This window comes from Gambusia affinis, linkage group LG24 (assembly GCF_019740435.1).
Source record: "Gambusia affinis linkage group LG24, SWU_Gaff_1.0, whole genome shotgun sequence".
Taxonomy (NCBI): domain Eukaryota; kingdom Metazoa; phylum Chordata; class Actinopteri; order Cyprinodontiformes; family Poeciliidae; genus Gambusia; species Gambusia affinis.
The window spans coordinates 2,671,210-2,692,059 of NC_057891.1; the positions used below are offsets into that span (position 1 = coordinate 2,671,210).

General features: G+C 37.9%; 3 protein-coding genes across 8 annotated transcripts in view; all 3 read right to left on the reverse strand.

The window, feature by feature from the left end:
- Positions 1 to 807, reverse strand: part of LOC122827091 (growth/differentiation factor 8-like) — a 28,012-nt gene extending 27,205 nt beyond the window's left edge. For all 3 annotated transcript variants that reach the window (XM_044109689.1, XM_044109688.1, XM_044109687.1), the window contains exon 1: positions 451 to 807. In XM_044109689.1, the coding sequence (XP_043965624.1) occupies positions 451 to 521 (71 nt within the window). In that variant the 5' untranslated portion in view covers positions 522 to 807. The remainder of the gene's footprint in view (positions 1 to 450) is intronic.
- A 975-nt stretch (positions 808 to 1,782) lies between these two features.
- Positions 1,783 to 7,813, reverse strand: LOC122827037 (protein NLRC3-like). 3 transcript variants are annotated; one of them, XM_044109541.1, is made up of 11 exons: positions 7,641 to 7,813; positions 7,248 to 7,395; positions 7,069 to 7,170; positions 6,855 to 6,971; positions 6,399 to 6,477; positions 6,075 to 6,303; positions 4,152 to 5,946; positions 3,564 to 3,737; positions 2,986 to 3,162; positions 2,630 to 2,673; positions 1,783 to 2,548 (listed from the first exon to the last, which is right to left on the reverse strand). In XM_044109541.1, the coding sequence occupies exons 2-11, from the start codon at positions 7,322 to 7,324 to the stop codon at positions 2,013 to 2,015; spliced, it is 3,330 nt and encodes a 1,109-aa protein (XP_043965476.1). In that variant the 5' UTR covers positions 7,325 to 7,395; positions 7,641 to 7,813; the 3' UTR covers positions 1,783 to 2,012. The 3 variants fall into 3 exon arrangements, with proteins under 3 accessions (XP_043965476.1, XP_043965477.1, XP_043965479.1); XM_044109542.1 differs by having other exon boundaries at positions 7,541 to 7,813; XM_044109544.1 differs by lacking the exons at positions 1,783 to 2,548; positions 2,630 to 2,673 and having other exon boundaries at positions 2,993 to 3,082.
- Positions 7,814 to 8,514: 701 nt separating this feature from the next.
- LOC122827039 (NLR family CARD domain-containing protein 3-like) lies at positions 8,515 to 19,158 on the reverse strand. Of its 2 annotated transcripts, XM_044109546.1 has the most exons (11): positions 19,084 to 19,158; positions 16,646 to 16,723; positions 16,455 to 16,571; positions 15,609 to 15,725; positions 14,686 to 14,758; positions 14,362 to 14,572; positions 11,779 to 13,567; positions 11,498 to 11,671; positions 10,939 to 11,106; positions 10,738 to 10,784; positions 8,515 to 10,653 (listed from the first exon to the last, which is right to left on the reverse strand). In XM_044109546.1, the coding sequence occupies exons 2-11, from the start codon at positions 16,690 to 16,692 to the stop codon at positions 10,121 to 10,123; spliced, it is 3,276 nt and encodes a 1,091-aa protein (XP_043965481.1). In that variant the 5' UTR covers positions 16,693 to 16,723; positions 19,084 to 19,158; the 3' UTR covers positions 8,515 to 10,120. The 2 variants fall into 2 exon arrangements, with proteins under 2 accessions (XP_043965481.1, XP_043965482.1); XM_044109547.1 differs by lacking the exon at positions 15,609 to 15,725.
- Positions 19,159 to 20,850: the final 1,692 nt, after the last annotated feature.

Consider the following 20,850-nt stretch of genomic DNA (forward strand, 5'->3'; position numbering starts at 1 on the left):
CACACACACACACACACACACGCACACACACACACACACGCACACACACACACACACACACACACACCTATACTTAACACATGCTTTGTTTAATTTTAGAAAATCTGGGTTTGGCGTTCTGGTCTGGTTTTCTAGAAGTGAAAAGGGAGGTGGAGGGTTTTTTGTGGATCCCATGAAGAGTGTAGCTTTTTCTGTTGCTGGAGATTGGTTTCTTAATATCTTATTTTCCTTGTTTTGTGCTGCAAAGTTACTTTACTTGGAAATAAAAGATAATGTACATCACTTTCTATTGTTGTTGACCAGTTTGTAACTAAGTAAAACTTATTCAAACTAAATAATGTCTGATGTGATGCTGAAACATTGGGAGGTTGATTCCTTACATCAATGTCTAGAACCTCTAGAAGTTTACGTCTTTCAGTTCCACTTAAAAAAATGAAGGTGGATGCTTACCTGTCTTCATCAGTTACTTGGTTTTCAGGAAACAGTAGAAAGGTCCAGTGAAGATGGCAACTCAAACTCATAAAACTCCTAGTGTGGTTTCTTCTCTGCAATAAGCTTCCATGATGGAAACATTAGTTAGGTCTCTTCCTGTTAGTTGGATTAGCTTCACAGTGATCAATGTCCATCCATTTTGCTAATAATGCTAACACATTAGCAACTGCAAAACACCAACTCATGACTTCTGCACTGCAGATTCCTGGCTGAAAAAGACAGAGTAGTTTAAAAATAATTAGAGTTATGAAAGTCTAAAACTTTTTTTACAAACAGCACCATATTTGTCACTTTCAACTATTCTCCTAGAGTCACTTCCTGTTTCCTCTTAATTCTCCTCCCACTTCCTGTATACTGACCAATGGATGACAGGTACATTTCTTAAGCCCTACATCACTTCCTTCTACAGCCTTGATAACCATGATAATAATATTAAACAAAATATGAGGCAAAGTGATGTGTTGCTTTCAGAATTTAAAACTAAAATTCTAAAAATGTGAATTTTTTAATAAGTTTTTTAAATTAATTTTTAAATCCAAAAATGGATTCTCAAGCAGAGCAACAGTGTTTGGGTTTTTACACTCATTCTCGTCTCATAGACCTTAGGAGAAACTGCAACATTTTCCTCAATGTTCCCCTGAGGTTTGACATAATTCTGGTCTCACAAAATGATACGAAGGGCTAAAAGTTCTAGTTCTTAAAAAGTGGAGAATAAATGTTTCCAATCCTGCACACAAAGCTCTCATTTCACATATGAAGGTTTGAAACATGTAAAAAACTTTCAGAACGTATGTTTTACTGTTTGTCACGTCACATAAATTTTATCAAAATACTTTCTTTTGGAAATTATCCTCATAAAATAAGCCAGTCTGAGAATCTGCCTCCCATTTTGCTTTTAGTCAGGTACTTAAAATTAACTACATCTGGATCTGAATGACTGGATGAAACTCTGCATGAAAACAAAACCATTAAATTCCAGTTTCCACTAAACTGAGGTAAAAATTGCTGTACATCATTATACCAAATTTGCCTATTTATTGTAATTTTCAAAATTTTTGCTTATTATGTAAGAAACTGGTAATTAATGATGTGATTAGTCATAACTTGTGATTAATCTTTTTTAATCACATGTCAACAGTAACTGATGCAAAACAAATTGATGGAAGAGAAAAAGCATTAAATTGTGTTAAAAAAGAAACACAAGGTTTGTGTTTTACTACTTTTTATTAAAACTTTATGTATTGTCAAACATTTTGATTTGAAATTAAGAAAAATATTTTTTTAACATGCATAACTATTTATTTACTAGAAATATAAAAAACAACATAAGAATAATGTTGTCAACCTTTAAAAGATGCTAAGAATTGTTTTTTCTTACAAGCAGCAATAATTTTTAGACTTTCGGAAAGTAACATTAATTTGAGGATTGTATTATAATGAAAAACAGAGACATGCACAAACTCTATTATTTGTTGAGAGAGTTTTTCTCTGAGTGGCTATTTTATTTTTTATCTTCCTGCTCAATTTAACAGACACACTGAGGAACCAGAAGACCAGACTGCAAATCCAGGGTAGAGAGGTTCAGTGAACGTGTGATTGAAGGTGTGGAGGTGAATCAGGGAGTCAGAGGAAACTCTGTAGAAGGACAGAGTGCCACCAGGACAGTCCACATACACGGCCACTCTGTTAGCGACAGAGGAGGGAGCGGAGGAGGAGATGGGCGTTCCTCTGTTATTGTGACAGACGGAGTAACGGTCATCAGAGCAGTGCAGACTCCAGGACTGATCATTCCATCCCAGCACACAATCATCACTGCGTCCCTTCCTGCTGATTCTTCTGTAACTCACTGAGATAAAAACCCCTCCTTCCCACTCAACCTCCCAATAACAGCGACCAGTCAGACCATTACTGCACAGTAGCTGAGGCCAGTCATCAAATCTGTCTGGATGTTGGCTGTATGACTGAAGCTCCTTCACCAGGGTCACCTTCCTGTTGTCTTCAGACAGCTGGAGTTTTCCGTTCACTGTGTTTGTGTCGATTATGAGCGGACAAGAATCTGATAGAAAACAAATACCATCAAGCCAAAGATCGAGAAAATTGATTTACACTTTGATAATCAAGTAAAAAGGATACTTACACTTCCTCAGACCAGGTTTTAACCATCGGACTCCAGCTGGCTCCCTAAAAGGTGGAGGGGTCAGACTATTAGTCAGAGGAATATGACAATATGACAAAACATATAAATCACATATAAAGTCCTATCACTGACAAGTTTGAGTACATTAGATAAATCAATCTCATTTCATCATCAGCAATGAACCATCATGGATTTAGAGAACTGTTCCACACATTAATACAAGGACACACATTTATATAAGTTAATAATGGTTTCTACATTAACACATAACATAACCTTCTTCAGAAATATAACATCAAGAAATAAAGAAATCCAGATTTTGCAGACACACTTCAAATAGTTTGATCACTGCTTACCTAAAAATTTCAAGCATAAAATTGGAAATGTTCAGTTCACCAGCAAGCATCTTTTCCCCTGAGTCCTGCAGGTTGTTGTTGTTACGTAGGTCAACTTCTGTCAGACAACAGGACTGGGAGCTCAGAATGAATGACAGAGCTTCACAAGTTCTCAGAGAGAGGTTACAGGATCTGAGGCTAATGGGAAACAAACAACCTGAAGTAAAGTTCAGATTTAAAATGACAGAGGAGATGGAGACTGGTTACTGTTTACAATAAGGTGGAAGCTAGGCAAGGTAAAAAGTGCAGGTATGTTCGAATACTTAATAAAATCACAGCCTGGCATGACATCTACAGCCTATTCAAGTATCTTGTTGCCATAAGTTTCCACCAGTAAAGGAAGGGAAATGCAAACTGAAATTCAGAGTTATTTTACATTTCCAGAGCAGGACGACAACACAAAGCATCTGTGCTTTGGACACTGAAATGGCTAGTAAAGAAAATTAAAATCTAAATACATTTTAGTGTGCATAAACTTAAATTGCCCTCCAAAATGTTGCAAGTTATTGTGAAACAGAGTGTATGAAAAAATATCTCACCTGAGAATTTCTAGTTTGCAGTGTGGACTCTTTAGTCCAGACAAAAGCTGCTCTGCTCCTGAGTCCTGCAGGTTGTTGTTACTCAAGTCCAACTCTCTCAGGTTAGAGCAGTCAGAGCAGAGCACTGAGGCCAGAGCCTCAAAGCTTCTTTCTGAAAGGTTACAGTCACCCAGTCTAAAATGACAATAGTAAAAATTCATTAAATATACAGGATAACATTTAGAGGGGTAAATTTATAGTTTTTGATAACTTTGAAAATATGTATGCACTTAGTTTGTTCTTAATTCTTGTTTCCAGATAAATTATAAAGCTCTAATTTACAATGCAATGTTTACCCAAAAGGACGCAATTATCTTACTTATTAATGATTGGTTAAATCAGTACTGAGGTGCAAAATATAGCACCATGTAACTCTGTAGCCTTCCATTGTTTTCAGCTTCAGCATATTAGCATTAGCATTAGCAGAACTAATATTTCTGACTGGTACTTGAGGTGTTAGCACAACTAACATTCTAGTTAGCTGTGCCCACCACTGCCACTGGGTGCTTGATAAAACCGTAGCCTAAATCCAAGTAATATCAGACTCACAGGGCTTTGTTGGAGGCTTTGACAACTGGCAGCAATCTCAGAAGAGCCTCCTCAGAAGCAGAGTATTTCTTCAGGTCAAATATATCCAGATCTTTTTCTGATGACAATAATATGAAGACCAGAGCTGACCAGTGAGCAGGAGACAGTTGACCAGTGGGGAGACTTCCTGAACTCAGAGACTGTTGGATCTCCTCTACTAAAGAATGATCATTCAGTTCATTCAGACAATGGAACAGGTTGATACTTTTTTCAGCAGACTGATTCTCACTGATTTTGTCTTTGATGTACTGAATTATTTTCTGATTGGCATGAGAGCTGCTTCCTGTCTGAGTCAGCAGGCCTCGTAGGAGAGTCTGGTTGGTCTGCACTGAAAGACCCAGGAGAAAACGGACAAATAAGTCCAGGTGACCATTTGGACTTTCTAAAGCCTTATCCACAGCGATCTGATGCAAATGTTGTTGTTTTGGATGTTTAAAAAGTGAAGACCAATTAAGTGAATTGTGTTTTTCTTCCAGCAGGTTAACGCCTTGCTTAACAAATGAAATATGGACGTAAAGAGCAGCTAGAAACTCCTGAACACTCAGATGGACGAAGCAGAACACCTTGTCCTGGAACAGCCCTCTCTCCTCTTTAAACATCTGTGTGAACACTCCTGAATACACTGAGGCTGCTCTGATATTGATGCCACACTCTGTCAGGTCTGATTCATAGAAGATCAGGTTTCCTTTCTGCAGCTGATCAAAAGCCAGTTTTCCCAGAGACTCAATCATCTTCCTGCTCTCTGGACTCCAGTGTGGATCTGTTTCAGATCCTCCATCATATTTCACCTTCTTCACTTTAGCCTGAACTTCCACAAAGTGGATGTACATCTCAGTCAGAGTCTTAGGCAGCTGTTTTCCATTTCGTGGTTTCAACACATCCTCCAGGACTGTAGCAGTGATCCAGCAGAAGACTGGGATGTGACACATGATGTGGAGACTTCGTGATGACTTGATGTTGGAAATTATGATGTTGGCCTGCTCCTCATCTCTGAATCTCTTCCTGAAGTATTCCTCCTTCTGGGGGTCAGTGAAACCTCTGACCTCTGTTACCATGCCAACACACTGAGCAGGGATCTGACTGGCTGCTGCAGGTCGTGTGGTTATCCAGAGGAGAGCAGAAGGAAACAGTTTCCCCCTGATGAGGTTTGTCAGCAGAACATCCAGTGATCTGGACTCTGTAACATCAGTCAGGATCTCATTGTTGTTGAAATTCAGATCAAGTCGACTTTCATCCAGACCATCAAAGATGAACAGAACCTGGAACTGTTCAAAGCTGCTGATTCCTTTGGTTTCAGTAAAGAAGTGATGAATCAGTTCCACCAAACTGAACTTTTTCTCTCTCAGCAAATTCAGCTCTCTGAAATTAAATGAAAATATGAACTGGATGTTCTGGTTGGTTTTATCTTCAGCCCAGTCCAGAGTGAACTTCTGTGTTAACACTGTTTTCCCAATGCCAGCCACTCCCTTTGTCATCACTGTTCTGATTGGTTGATCTCTTCCTGATGGGACTAAAAAGATGTCTTCTCGTCTGATTGTTGTTTCTGGCCTATCTGTTGATCTAGAAGCTGTTTCAATGTGTCTGACCTCATGTTCCTGGTTGACCTCTCCAGTTTCTCCCTCTGTGATGTAGAGCTCTGTGTAAATCTGATTCAGGAGGGTTGGACTTCCTGCCTTAGCGATCCCCTCATATGCACACTGGAACTTCTTCTTCAGACCAGATTTAAGTCTTTGATGACAAAGTGCAGCGAAAAGTTCTTGATGAAGACAAAAACAACATTCAGTAAAGAAACCTTTGATTTACCCTAAAAGAAGCATCTTTCAATTACTTAAAACCTTTTCATACATGACGAAAGCATCAAATTAGCAAAACAAATGTTCTTACTGCTCTGTAGACAGTTGGCCAAATTATCTTGCTTCATTCTCCTTAGGAAGTACAATGTGATCTTTTCAAACGCCTCTGTACTGCTCCTTCTGTGATCTTCATCTTCATCCTTCAGGCTCTCCTCACCATCAGTCTGACTCACTGAAAATTCTGGGTCATCTAAACTCAAAACTTTCTGAATTTTTTGCAGCTCCTTCTTCACAAAAGTGACAATGTGGTCCTCAAGTACCTGGAACAGAACAATATAACACACCAGGCTGATTGTAGAACCTATCAACAGATCTGTGCTGGACAGACTGACTGTGGCTAGTTACATATACTGACCATAAATATGGAGTCCAGCTGTGTTTGGTCATTCCTGTTTGACTGATCACTGGGGATCTCTGAGGACTGTTGGTGCACTCTTAAAAATCAAAGCAATCACAAAATAGCTTTCAGTCAGACCTTTAAAGGATTTGGTTATCATGCTGTACGTCAAAGTTTTAGATATTTATCACTGATCATATCAGGAATGTTTGACAGTATGGATTTATGGCCAGAGTGTGCAGCCAGTGTATATCCATAACTTCTCAAAAGAATCAAGAGTTGATGGAAGTTGCAGAAGCAGTAACCTCCAAGTTACATTGACACATGTAATTTAAGAGACGTGTGTCTTAAATGTCCAGATCACAACTAAAAGTTTTAAGTGATCTGGAGTTGAACTTTGTGCATGAGAAATAGTGATTCTTTCAGTCATTTATAGAAAAAGTCATGTTTTCAGAATAAGATATATTGACTTACTCTGGTTTAGAGGCAGATTGTCTCTGAAAATTGACCAGTGGGTGATCGTTCGACCAGTTGCTCTTGAAAGACAGACGATTAGGTCCAGATTCAGTAGTATATGATCTTTCTCGAATCCTAAAATTGACTTAATCGTGAATTTACTTTGGCATTTCCACTGTAGTTAAGTTAGTTAAGTTATAAAATTAGTCAGATCAGTAAAATGTGAACTTACTCTTGTCTCAAAGCGAAATGGGCTTTAAAGTTGCTAAATGGGTTGTCCTTTGACCCACTACTCTTAGCGGAGACACAGCTGGGTTCAGGCTCAGGTGGTTTTCTGTAAAAATAAAAACAGTTTGTTGATGTACTCTGAGATGGATTAAAGTCCTGGTCACTTTGAGATGGTAATCTAACCTCTCACTCTCAGGTTCCTCTTGCAGAGAGACTAGAGCTGGAAGGAGTCCATCTTTTCTGTCCTTACATTGATCCATTCTTTTCAGTTCACATGAGCTCACTCACATACACTTTCCTTCTTCAACTGTGCAGGAAACAAACGCTATTCCTACAGAGTAAGTAAGAAAAATAAAGTTTAGCTTTAGGGAATTCATTGGGAAAATCCCAGGATAAAAAAGTCTGAGAAAAGTCTGGAGAAACAGATTAAAAACACCAAACCATGAGGCAGTCAGAAGAGTGAAACAGAAACTCACATGAGCTGCTGTACGTCTTCAAACCTTAAACAAGTCAGACGCTGCTGGAAATGGAAGAGTGCAGGTAATGTTTGGAGACTGAAGCTTGCTGTTTACTCACAAGTTATTCTTTTCAGGACTCTGTTCCTCGTTGCTCTGATGTTTGTCTTTGCAGGTCACAGAAGAAATGCAGCAAACCAGATTTCTTTCTTTCTTTTGAGTCAACTGATCAGGTTCATTTTCACTTCCTTCAACATGTGATGTGTCAGAACTTGCATATCATATGATATGATCCCACTTTCCTCCACGAATTCTAGCATTTTTTATGATTATATAGATTCATTAGATGCTGGAAAAGGAAAATATGCTCTTTATAATACAAGGAATCAACAGCAGTTACTGTGGGGACTATTTACTAAAACTGAATAAATGTGCTGAAAATGAAAAAAGTTCAGCACAGAGAAAACAGGAATTGAAAGTGAGTTTTTTTGTTGTTGAGATTCACTATGTGTAACTGTAATAATTTATCACATGGTGAGAAAAAAATCTATTTTGAAAATCTCTTCATTTAAAAAATTTGGACCTTTCCACAGTGATCACCACTCCAATCTCTCTCAAGTCCACGAAGAAAATCTATCCCTACAACACAGATCTACTAATTAAATTTGGGACAGACTTTCAGTGTGGATAAAGGGTAAACAGTTATGAAATCAAAAGCTTTTTAAAAAATTTTATAAGAAATGCTGAGTTTTAAGGCAAATAAATTGGAAAACAATCTGGGCAGGATTTTGTTGACAAACAGGTCATCAAACTGTATCAGTTGAAAAATATATAACCAGGTGACCTACAAAAAGAAACCTCTGACTTGCATTTATTTCCTATCTTTTGTGAAAAAATCATCAGAGGTTATATCAAAAATCAGAATCCTAATGCAAAAGACAGTTTATTCAGTGACTAATAAATGAATTTATTTATTCTATAACAGTAGGCGAGAATCAAATATTAGCTGAAATTGATACAAACATAGATCTAGAGAGATAGAAATCAAATGATGTTTCAGAAGCTAAGCTAAGAGTTGAAGGTTTTTGTCTAAACAGTAAAATATAAAGAAAAGCAAAACTCAGGTTGCAGGTTAAAACTGTCGGCAGTTTAGTGTTTTTCCCTTGAAAAGACGGAAAAATTGCTGAGCAGCTGAATGAATTCAGTAATTATTGAAGCCAATAACCTCCAAAAATCAGTTTTCTGTTTAAATGAAGGCAGAACGTAAAGAATCTGATATCTTTAGAAATTAAATTTTGAATATTTGTTGTGGATTTTCATGCTTGACTTTTCCTCTAATGCACCCTTTTGATTTCATTTCAATCTTTTAAAGAATTAATGATCAGCTTCCACACGTTGATGATGTCAGCATTATGTTTCCATAATTCACTTAAACTTTAGCTCTACATCTATAGTACGTATGTTCTTGCAAAATGCCTACAGTTAAAACTACAAGGATTTAATGTTCTTGTTCTGCTTTTTAATGAGTAACATGCAGGTCAGTTAACTTGTCTGGACAGGAAGTTTCACACAGAAGCTTTAAAAGTTTGCAGCCTGTTAAAAGCTCTTTTGAAACCTGAAAATCTATGAAGAAGTGAATAAATCACGTTTTACACAAAATACTGGAAATATAAACAGGAAGAATGATAATTTTTTATGAAAATAAGAAAGAAAAAGCTTCGGTTTCTTCAGTTTTGCAATATTTCCTGTTATAAATTTCTTACATTCTTTTCTTGCTAAAATGAAAGTATGAAACTGAAGCTACTGACAAAATCTTCTCAAAGATGAGAATATCTCAAAAATCTGATGATTCTGGTAGGTTTGTGAGAAATTCTTTATTTCATCTGTGAAATGCAGTTAAAATTTTTAAAAAGTTACAATTACTGTAAATATCACAAAATATATGTTTTTAAAATAACTATGGTTTACTTTAAAATAGTTTTCTTTGAAAAATTTATTTTTTTTCTGGATAATATTAAAATATTTCTTCTGCTCTAGATGTAGATCCAACTGTATAATCACATATATAATAATGCATTTAGAAAGTCTCAGGGTACTTTCTCAAGCTTGTCCTTGTTTCTTGTATATTTCCAGGTTCTGCATGTTTCAGCCTGATTACATGTATGATGATATATCATAGAATATATTCTGCACTGTAGTCCATTTCCTGCTTTTGGAGCAGTCTCTGGTCCACTTGGCGTTCACATATGAATTCAAATGCACCTCAGTTCACTTTCACTTGTTTGATCTGCTTCAGAATTTGATTACGCATTCACATCTCCGCAAACAAACCGGATTCTCTAAAAGAACTAGTATGATTAAAAGAGACTAAACAGGGCTGGTGTGAATGCACCGTAAAGCTCCAAACACACCCCACTTAGTGGATGACAAATATTTAAATATAAGTGATAATTTTACATGATGATTGAAAACAACTTCAGTTTATTCCCCATCATTTTTTCGTTTCATCTAGAATGACACAAAATATTTCTTTTTACATTCTTAACTCAATGTTTACCACTGATCTGGAGATTTTCTGTCACCATGAAGACAAAACTCCACTTAACAAAGAGTGACTGAAGATCCCGGCCAGAACCCAAAACCAGGATAAAGAGGTTGAGTGAATTCTGTCTTGATGGTATGGAGATGGATCGGTTTTTCAGAAGAAACTCTGTAGAAGGACAGAGTGCCACCTGGATAGTCCACATACACTCCTACTTTGTGGTAGCGAGCAGAAGATGAGCAGGAGGAGATGAACTCCCTTTTGTTCTCATGGCAGACAGAATAACGACCCTCATCAGAGCAGCTCAGACTCCAGGACATTTTGTTAAATCCAAACTCACAGTCATTACTGCTTCCTTTACGTTGGACTCCACTGTAGCTCACAGAGATCTCAACCTTCCCACTCCAAATAACCTCCCAGTAACAGCGATCAGGAAGGCTTTCCTTGCACAGAAACTGGGGCCAATAATCAAATCTCTGTTCATGGTCAGGGTAGGACTGGACCTCATCCACACCAGTAACCTTCCTGTTGTTTTCAGACAGCTGGAGTTTTTTGTTCACTGTGTTTGTGTCGATGGTGAGTTGACAGGAATCTGATACAAACACAATGCAGATACAGTTATTGATCATTTCTTGACACCTTGAAGATGGCATGAATCAAATAAAAACACTCTTACACTTCTTCAGACCTGGTGTCAACCATTGGAGACCAGCAGGCTCCATCCTGAACAGAAGAGGGTTACACCATCAGTATCTTTCAGCAGCAAACACGGACATTACATGTTTCTCAAGCAGCTGGTTTACAAAACAAAACAAAGTGAATGCAGCTTTCTTTCTTCAACCAGCTATCGGTATTGCTGCAGTTAACATTACCATACCTCAGTTTTTCTGGTTTCCAGGAAGAATCCTGTGCAGTCAGCTGATTCACCCCTTCCTCTCCTGGATGGTTGTAGCTCAAGTCCAACTCCTTCAGATGGGAGGGGTTGGAGCTCAGAGCTGAGGCCAGAGAAGCACAGCCTTCCTCTGTGACCAGACAGCCTGACAGCCTGCAGATATGCAATGATCCATTAAACATATTTTTAATTTTGCTTTGTTTGCAATGTGGCTCTGTGGCCAACAAAATCTCCCCAAACCGCAACTGCTACAACCTAACAACACCAGCACAGATAATGACCATGCTGGTCTTGCCTCCACAGTTCAACAAACTCCCAAACTTCCTCAGGGTGCAAACATCCACAATACACAGCCAAAGAATCATTAAACAAAACACACACTCACATTTGGCACAACTGATTAACCCCTAAACTTCCACTGAGCCAAACCTCATTGTATGTGTTCCCTTTCATGTGCCATTAGATATGAGCTCCTAAAAATTGTACTTTGAGAGATCAACACAAATACATAAAGAAAAAAATTACTGGTTCAAGGAAAGGTTACCTTAGAGTCGTTAGAGTGCATTGTTTACTTCTGAGTCCTCCACATAGAAGCGTTACTCCCATATCCATCAGGTCATTGTTACTCAGGTCCAACTCTCTCAAGTGAGAAGACTGAGAACTTAGAACTGTGGAAAAGGTTGTACATGTCCTTGGCGAAAGGTTACAGACACTTAATCTGAGAAAACACAGCAGGAGAATTAACTCTCAACACCTGACCTTCTCCACCAAATGCAACTGATCAGTCTATTGTTACTGGATAAATACAAAGTGTCTCATACTCACAGGGCTTCGTTGGACACCTCAAGAACTGGTAGCAACCTTGCAAAGTCCTCATCTGAATTGATGAATTTCTTCAAGTCAAACAGATTCAGATCTTTTTCTGACGACAGCAAGATGAAGACCAGAGCTGACCACTGGGCAGTAGACAGCTTATCCTTGGAGAGACTTCCTGAACTCAGAGACTCTTGGACTTCTTCAACAAGAGCAAGATCATTCATTTCACTTAGGCAGTCAAAAAGATTGATGATTTTGTCAGCAGCCAACTTTTCACTCATCTTGCTCTTTATGTATTGGACTGCTTCATCAGTGGTTTCTGTGCTGGGCTCTTCTCGTGTCAACAGGTCCTTCAAGAGAGTCTGGTTAGTCTGGAGAGAAAGACCCAGAAAGAAGCGGAGGAACAAGTCCAGGTGGCCATTGGGACTTTCTAAGGCCATGTCTACTGCGCTCTGGCAGAACCGATGTTTTTCTAGTTTTCTTCTTCTAGGTTTTAGGGGAAATGCCTGATTTTTTTCAAGAAGATTGACACCAGATCTGATGAAGGTCAGGTGAACATGAAGGGCAGCCAGAAACTCCTGAACACTCAGATGGACGAAGCAGAACACCTTGTCCTGGTACAGACCTCTCTCTTCTTTAAAGATCTGTGTGAACACTCCTGAATACACTGAGGCTGCTCTGATATTGATGTCACACTCTGTCAGGTCTGATTCATAGAAGATCACATTTCTTTTTTGCAGCTGATCAAAAGCCAGTTTTGCCAGAGACTCAATCATATTCCTGCTCTCTGGACTCCAGGGTGGATCTGTTTCAGATCCTCCATCATATTTCACCTTTTTCACTTTAGCCTGAACCACCAGGAAGTGGATGTACATCTCAGTCAGAGTCTTCGGCAGTTTTCCTCCTTCTGTGGTCTCCAGCACATCCTCCAGAACATCAGCAGTGATCCAGCAGAAGACTGGGATGCGGCACATGATGTGGAGACTTCTTGATGACTTGATGTGGGAGATGATCCTGTTGGCCTGCTCCGCATCTTTGAATCTCTTCTTGAAGTATTCCTCCTTCTGTGAGTTGGTGAACCCTCTAATCTCAGTCACCATGCCAACACACTGAGGAGGGATCTGATTGGCTGCTGCAGGTCGTGTGGTTATCCAGAGGAGAGCAGAAGGAAACAGTTTCCCCCTGATGAGGTTTGTCAGCAGAACATCCAGTGAGCTGGACTCTGTAACATCAGTCAGGAACGGATTGTTGTTGAAATTCAAATCAAGTCGACTTTCATCCAGACCATCAAAGATGAACAGAACCTGAAACGTTTCAAAACTGCTGATTCCTTTGGTTTCAGGAAATAAATGATGAATCAGTTCCACCAAACTGAACTTTTTCTCTTTCAGCAAATTCAGCTCTCTGAAGGTGAATGGAAATATGAACTGGATGTTCTGGTTGGTTTTGTCTTCAGCCCAGTCCAGAGTGAACTTCTGTGTTAACACTGTTTTCCCAATGCCAGCCACTCCCATGGTCATCACTGTTCTGATTGGCTGATCTCTACCCGGTGGGACTTTAAAGATATCTTCTAGTTTTATAGCCGTTTCTGGTCTGTGCGGTTTCCTGGATGCCGTTTCAATGTGTCTGACCTCATGTTCCTGGTTGACCTCTCCAGTACTTCCCTCTGTGATGTAGAGCTCTGTGTAAATCTGACTCAAATGCGTTGATTTTCCAGCTTTAGGAACCCCTTCAAAGATCTGCTGAAATGTGTTCTTCATGTTTGCCTTAAGATTACTTTGGCAGGTGACAGGAGAACCTAAAATAATAAAAAGGAGCAGTTAAAACCACTAGTACCTCTTCTCCCATGCTTGTAATAATATTACTCAATACACTTCACTAAAAACAACAAGTCAACAATTTGGTTCAACAGAAAACAGTCAAGGCACGTCTATTTGTGTAGGATCTTGATTCTGGGTGGTTGGGTTTCAGGATTCATCTATTTCTGTGTATTTAGATTGTTTACTTGCTTTTCCTCACAACTGCACCCAGTTTCTAATCAACTCAATGTCTTCAATCAACTCTGTTGCATAAATCTCTCTCAGTCAGTCAGCTCTTGGTTAGAGTTGGTAAGAGATAAAAACATTAAAATCACAATTTTTTTCTAGTTCATCCTTGGCCAGTTTGCAACACAACTAGTCTGATAGTAGAGTAACTGAATTGTATGAAAGAAGTATTTTTATTTTCAAATGTCATTAAAGATGAAAGGAGAAATTATAGTATTAACCAAAGCAACATGGATATGAAGCTGCTTAAAATCTTTTGGAGTGGTTACAATATAGTCAAATAGTTGCAACTGGAAATATGATCAAGTTTGAATTAATTTAATGGAGATAAAAAAATAGATATACATCACCAAGTCTTTTATCTTTACAATTACAAACAATTGACTGTCCATAGCAACAGTGTTGAAAATCATTCAGATGTTTCAACCTAATAAATATTTACTGTTCCCAAAAAGAAACTCAGCTAAAAAGATCAACATCACTACATTTTGAAGAAGCTACAGTTAAAGTCGTATTGTTAGAAGCCCATTTATTAATGATCACTTACTGTTGTGCAGGCGTGCAGCCAGATCCTCCTGTTTCATCTTCCTCAGGAAGCTCACAGTGATGTTAAGTAAGTGCTCTCTGTCCTTCCTCTTCTGCTCCTCATCCTCACCCTCCCTTTGACTCTCTAAATACTCTGAACCAGATGAACTCAGATATGTTTTAAACTTATTTAACTCTTCCTTCATAAAAGTGAACATGTTTTGTTCCACCTCCTGAAAAACAACACAAGATGAAGGACATCAGACTGGATCAGAACATCAGGTCCATGTTGGACAGACTGAAGGTTCTCCGGTCTACACAGACTGAACAGAACCGCTGTACAGACCATAAATACGGAGTCCAGCTGTGTTTGACTCTTCTGGGCAGACAGACCAGCAGAGTGGCTCTTCTGGTCCACGCTGTGGAGGAACCAGGAACAATTAGCAGATATTGTTTTTTCTAAAATGATACAAACTCTGATTAATTGTTTACTTTACTTTCTGTATGGAAGAACATTTACTGAATGTTCATCTTTGTAGTGTTCAGCTCTGGTTAAGGTTGTCCTAGTTAAAGCCTCGCTCTCCTCCCTATATTTGTCCAGCTGCAGCTGACTCGTTATACTTGGTAGCTCCCAGTAAAACTGTCTTTAACTCACATAACTGAATAACCTCATCTCTATATTTTACTTGATGCTTTATGGACAATTTCTGCATTTCAAATTTCCAATTTTCCCAGGTTTAGTCAATTTATCTGGGAGGTTGTTTTTTTTTTTTTTACAATATTTTTTAAATTTGAGCAGAAAACTGAGGGAGTCTTATTATCAACAAAATCAACATATGAAAAACAAAATGCTAAAGATGAGTTTTCTGTTTTATTATGACAAACTTAGATAAGTAATATTTTTAAAAAAGGAATAGAAGAACCAGAATAGACTGACAAATTATCTAAAGCTGTGAAATGTCCTGCATGATCTACTGTACTTGTCCATTTCCCCCTTTTTTAGTCCCAAGGTTGTGAAAAAACTCCTACCAAATGTTTGACATTAAGCACTGAAAATAGGGGTGAGAGACACTGAACTGTTTTTAAATAAATCCATGACCTCAAATTTATCTCAATATCACTGCATTAAAACATCACTTTCAATTAAAAATATGAAGCAAATAAAGAACATTTCAGAAAATTTTGAACAGGTTCAGAAACTTTACTTGTTTAGTAAAGTTTCTGATAAAGAGCTTTACTTTAATTGCTTTAAACTTGATCACAGCTCACCTCTTCTCAGAAGGCTGGCTTCGTTTAAAATCAATGAGTCGACCCTTTGACGCGTCACTGCACAGGGACTCACATCTTTGTCCAGATCCAGTCTCTGGTTCTGGTTCTGGTTTTTTCCTGGGAATAAAAACGGTTTATGATGAGTGTGCAGAGCTCTGACATGGTAAAAACCAAAGCTACATTTATCACAGAATAACTGCTGTGAGGAAATGCTGCGGTTAATAAAAAACGAAAACTTTCCATAAAAGGGTAACTGATGGTCTGTGTGCTACTCAAACTTACCTGACAGAAAAACCCATGACAATAAAAGATAAATATAGAATATATGAGATTAAATAGTGATGTCATTTAAGACCTGTGTTTAACATATTTAAGACCAAATAATGTTTTAAAATGAATTTAGAGCATTTTAAAGCCTTAATTTTAGATAGAGGAGGGCATTTATTGTATCGTTTATCATTTATGTGATAAACTTCTTAATAACTTCTTAATATCCCAAGGCATTCCCAGGAACGCCTTGGGATTCCTCCAGAGGAGCTGGAAGAAGTGGCTGGGGAGAGGGAAGTCTGGGCCTCCCTTCTGAAACTGCTAGCCCTGCAACCCGACCCCGGATAAGAGGAAGAAGATGGATGGATGGATGATAAACTTCTTAATATGATTATTCTGATTTATGATGTTTAAAACCCCAACACTGTCCATATTGTTAGTTTGTTATATTCTGCTCTTTTTGTTCAATGAAGGTATCAATAAAACTGAATTAATAAAAAAATATAATTAAATGAAGTTATTGTGTGCAGTTTAATAAAGAGCTTTACTTTAATTGCTTTAAACTTGATCACAGCTCACCTCTTCTCAGAAGGCTGGCTTCGTTTAAAATCAATGAGTCGACCCTTTGACGTGTCACTGCACAGGGACTCACATCTTTGTCCAGATCCAGTCTCTGGTTCTGGTTCTGGTTGTTTCCTGGGAATAAATGGTTTGTGATGAGAGTGCAGAGCTCTGACATGGAGAAGACTCGGTAGAGACGGTGACCTCACCTCTGGTCCTCATGTCCTGCGTCCTCTCTGTCCTCAAACTGATCCATCCTGCTCAGCTCACACAACGTCTACCTTCATCTGAAACATCAACACACACATTGATAAAACCCGACACCTACACATAAACAAAATTAAATTAAAGTTAATATTCAGATTCACTGGCAGTAATTTTCTATATCTGCTACATTTGATGTCAGGTGAAAAATATCTGCAAATATCTTAGTACCTTTTGAATTAAGACTAAACTAATTTACAAGTAACTTTTCAGCAAGAAATATGGGCTTGTTTTAAATCAATAATTTCTTAATACTCTTAAAAATGTAATTGTTCTGACAGATTATTTTACTCATAACATGGGAGCAGGAATCTACCAATGCAGTAAGAACTTTTTAATCAACATTAAGCTCATATTTCTTACTTAAAGGTAAGTAATATCTTACTTACCTTTTAGTAAGATATTTTCACTAGAAACTAAACAAAAATACCTGATAAGATTTTGTGTTTTTGCAGTGAGAACATATTCTCAAAGATCAATAAAATTTAAATTTTAAAGAACATTTAACACTGGAACTGGAAAACATTTTAAATATCCCAAATAAATAAAACATCAAAAACAAACACATAAAATTAATTATGAAGTCTCTGTAAACAAAATTATCCTTAAAAAATGGCTCGACTGAAGACTTTTATCATCCTGTTTTTGTTTTAGCAGAAAGAGAAAGAAAAGAGAAAATTGATAACTGATAACGTAACTGGAAATAGAGTTTAATTTATAATTTGATGAACTGATTTATTGCTTATTGCAACAGGCTTATCTCTTTGTTGTTTTAATCATTATAGGAGAAATTAATTTACAAACTCTTCCCTGACTGAAGAATGGCTCAGATACCCTCAAGTTACCCCCCAGCATATCAGTGGACTTTGACTAGGCCCAGAGTTTTATGGCTCAGCCACTCCTCTGTGGATTTCCTGGTGCATTTTGGGTAATCATCATGTTGGATGCAGCTTCAGTTTAGTCACAGATGGTTTCAGATTTTCCTGATGCACGGTAGGAATCCATCATTCTGAGCTGAACAGGGTCTGCTGCACCTCCATGCTTCAGTTAGGACAGGGTTCTGCTCCCAGAGAGCTGGATTTGGGTTATAATAAACATTATTCCAGATGATTCAGTTTTAGGCCCATATTTCCAGAACTTCTGCTCGTTTTCTGCGTTCAGCCGGACTTTTATGTTTTTATCAGAACCAACAGAGCTGTAGCACCTTGCTGCCACCAGGGGGCGCCTCGTACATTGATCTGACACACCTGTGTGATTTTAGCCATTTTAAGGTGGAATTAATGTGAAATTGAATTATTTCAGGCATTCTCTTTTTCTTGTTGTATTGACAAAACATTTTGTTTTTACTTTTGTGCTTATTTTGTGTAACTTTAAGATGATTCTTAAATACCAACATTTCCAAACAGAAATAAAAACACTGTACACCACGTTGGTGCACTTGATAGTTGTTTTTAATGTGCCTCATAAATAAATTGACGTTGACAAAAATACTTTATGTTGTCCATATTTTCTCATATAATTTAAATGTCCCCAGATAAAGATTGGACCTCACGGCAGCTGCTACTCTAATTTACTGAATATAATCCTGAAGTTCATATATTATTGACTTTTTCTGCAAGATTGTTTCAAAAATGTTCCAGATAAAGTCACAAAATCATAACAATATTGTATAAACGCTACAGTTTATTAAACAACATGGAGTCACTCTGAAGAATAAAGTTAAGCTGAAGCACCTTATTGATTAGTTTATCTGACGCATTCTAAAGATGTTTTTATTATTATAAAAACACTATTTAATCCATTTAGAGAATTAACCTATCAGGTCTTTTCAGTGATGTATGACGTTTTTCCTGTTTGCAGATTGACGCTGCAGGGCCTTTTTCTACGCGTTTATTAGAGCTTATACGTTGTCTCATAATAATAATAAAAAATTCTCCTACAGCTTCTGACCTTCAGCTGTCCTTCATAAGTTGTAGAGTAAATAAAAACAGCAGGAGAGTCGGAGCTGCTCTCCAGCGGCAGACCGTTAGAACTCTGTCCGGTTTCAGTGCGTCGGACAGCGCGGAGAGCAGCGGCTCCTCTCCGGTCCTCCGGAGGCTCAACAGGAGTTACAGCAAAATCTGTAACACTTGTTTGGAGAAGCTCCACGTGAAAAACAATGTCTCTCTTTTCATCTGCTGGCCAGCAGCTAACTGGCGCTCAGACTGCTCCTCTAACTTTGCTCAACCATCATGGTGGACTGGAGTAACACTCCCTTCTGATTACCGAGCTCCCAGTTTCCGCTACTGGGAAAAATGTCTGCAAGACATCACCTGTTTCTGCGCGAGCTGAACTCTTCACAACTGATTTTAACAAGTAAAGCATTAAAAACTGGTTACATTACCTTCAGATCGAGGCTTGCAGGTAGAAAACCAGCGGCGTCACTCCGAGGGTAAAAGTGAAAGTAAAACTGCAGAAAAGTACGGAGTAGTGTAAACTTAAAGGGGCAGCATTGAGGAGTCAGCCGTGAACCCCCAGGACGGGAAGCTTTTTTATTTTATCTCTTAGTGGCAAACTTTCTTTTATTCCTATCTTGATTTGGCAAAGTTTGCTGCCCCTCCACCTCAATCTTCCTCAAATCTAATATGGTGTCAAACATTTGTGTAGCAAAGCGTTTTGTTTGTGCCACGATCATAACAAAGATAATAATAATGTGAATAAATAGATACATAAATAAACCAACAAAATGAATATTTAACGGTCAAAGGGTCAATCAGCCACATTATTCAAATCAAACAAAATTGGTGTCAAATGTTTGTGTTACCTTTGTGCAGTAACATTTTTTTTTATTAGTGCCGTTATTATTTTGAAGATAATAATACAAAAAAATGTACATAAGTCATCAGAGGTCAAAAAACGACCTCTGATTTACTTCAAAAAACATTTTGATGTTTGAGACACTTAGTAAAATATAAATATTTGTTGTACTTCGACATTAACTGTCTACAAAGACACAAAGGAATTTTAAACTTAAACAACAACTTAAACTTAAACAAATTTTAAAAATTTGGAGAGTTACTTGGAATATTTTGCAATGTGAAGTACTTTGAGAAAAGATTGTAGCAGAACATTTCCAAGATGATACATAGCATAGATTCTACAGACACACTTACATCCATGCTTTTAAAGTTGAGAAACAGTTTATAAATTATGAAAATGAACTTGAAAATGACTGAACCACAGACCACTTGGTCTATGATTTTACAGATGATACAGAACTATTGGTGAAAAAGAAGTTAAAACCAACATAAAGAGGTTCTGCAATCACTGCATTGAATGTGTGGATGTGGCTCAGAGAATCTGAGTCAACACTGAAGAAGGACAGTCCAAGTACATCGCTATTTTTGAAGAAACAGGAAGATAGTAAAGATAGTAAAGATAGTTTGCTATTATCTTTCCAAATTGAGTAACCAGTACCAGAACATCTCAAGCTCCAGCTGAGATCCATCAATTGTAGTGGTGAAAGATAAACAAAACACTTGATTTCCTTGATTTTTCAGATTTAGGAACATATATGATGGTAGATATTCTCCAGATTGTTCATATCATCAGGACTCACCAGTGCTTCTCAAACAGAGCTTTCACAAATTAAAAACTAGGTCTTTAATATTTACTTTTGGTGTAGAATGGTGCCTGGGTTGCACTTTGGACACCTGTGACATATGATTTTACAATCGTCCAGGCATTGTTTTTACAATCTGTCTTCACATCAAAAGGTAGAAAGGTAAAGGTAAGGTTCTTTTCAAAAACCAAAATGTAAAGATCTCTGAGTTTTATCCCCTCTTTCTGCTAAAACAGATGTGTCTACATACCTGACAGTCTCCAGTCCCCAGTTTGGATCACCCAGGCCTGTTGACAGCAGCTGCAGTCCTGGTTCTCCTGGATGATTGTAACTCAGGTCCAGTTTCTTCAGCGTTGAAGGCTTGGAGCTCAGAGTTAAAGCCAGGGAAGCACAACCTTCCTCTGTGATCATGCAGCCTGACAAGCTGCAAATGGATAATAATAAAGCTAACTTTAGCTTTATTTGTTGTATTATTACATACCTGATGCTGATGATTGCACCTTGTCTTAATGTTTTACTGTCTCCCTATTTAGCAGTAACTGTATTTAC

Coding starts and splice junctions, on each gene's coding strand:
- LOC122827037 (XM_044109541.1), bottom strand. CDS start 7,324: ATGGATCAATGTAAGGACAGAAAAGATGGACTCCTTCCAGCTCTAGTC. Junction 6,478..6,854: donor CAATCTGCCTCTAAACCAGA/GTAAGTCAATAT, acceptor TTGATTTTTAAG/AGTGCACCAACAGTCCTCAG. Junction 3,738..4,151: donor AAAGCCTCCAACAAAGCCCT/GTGAGTCTGATA, acceptor TTGTCATTTTAG/ACTGGGTGACTGTAACCTTT.
- LOC122827039 (XM_044109546.1), bottom strand. CDS start 16,692: ATGGATCAGTTTGAGGACAGAGAGGACGCAGGACATGAGGACCAGAG. Junction 15,726..16,454: donor AGCCAGCCTTCTGAGAAGAG/GTGAGCTGTGAT, acceptor TTTTATTCCCAG/GAAAAAACCAGAACCAGAAC. Junction 11,107..11,497: donor TGCACTCTAACGACTCTAAG/GTAACCTTTCCT, acceptor GCATATCTGCAG/GCTGTCAGGCTGTCTGGTCA.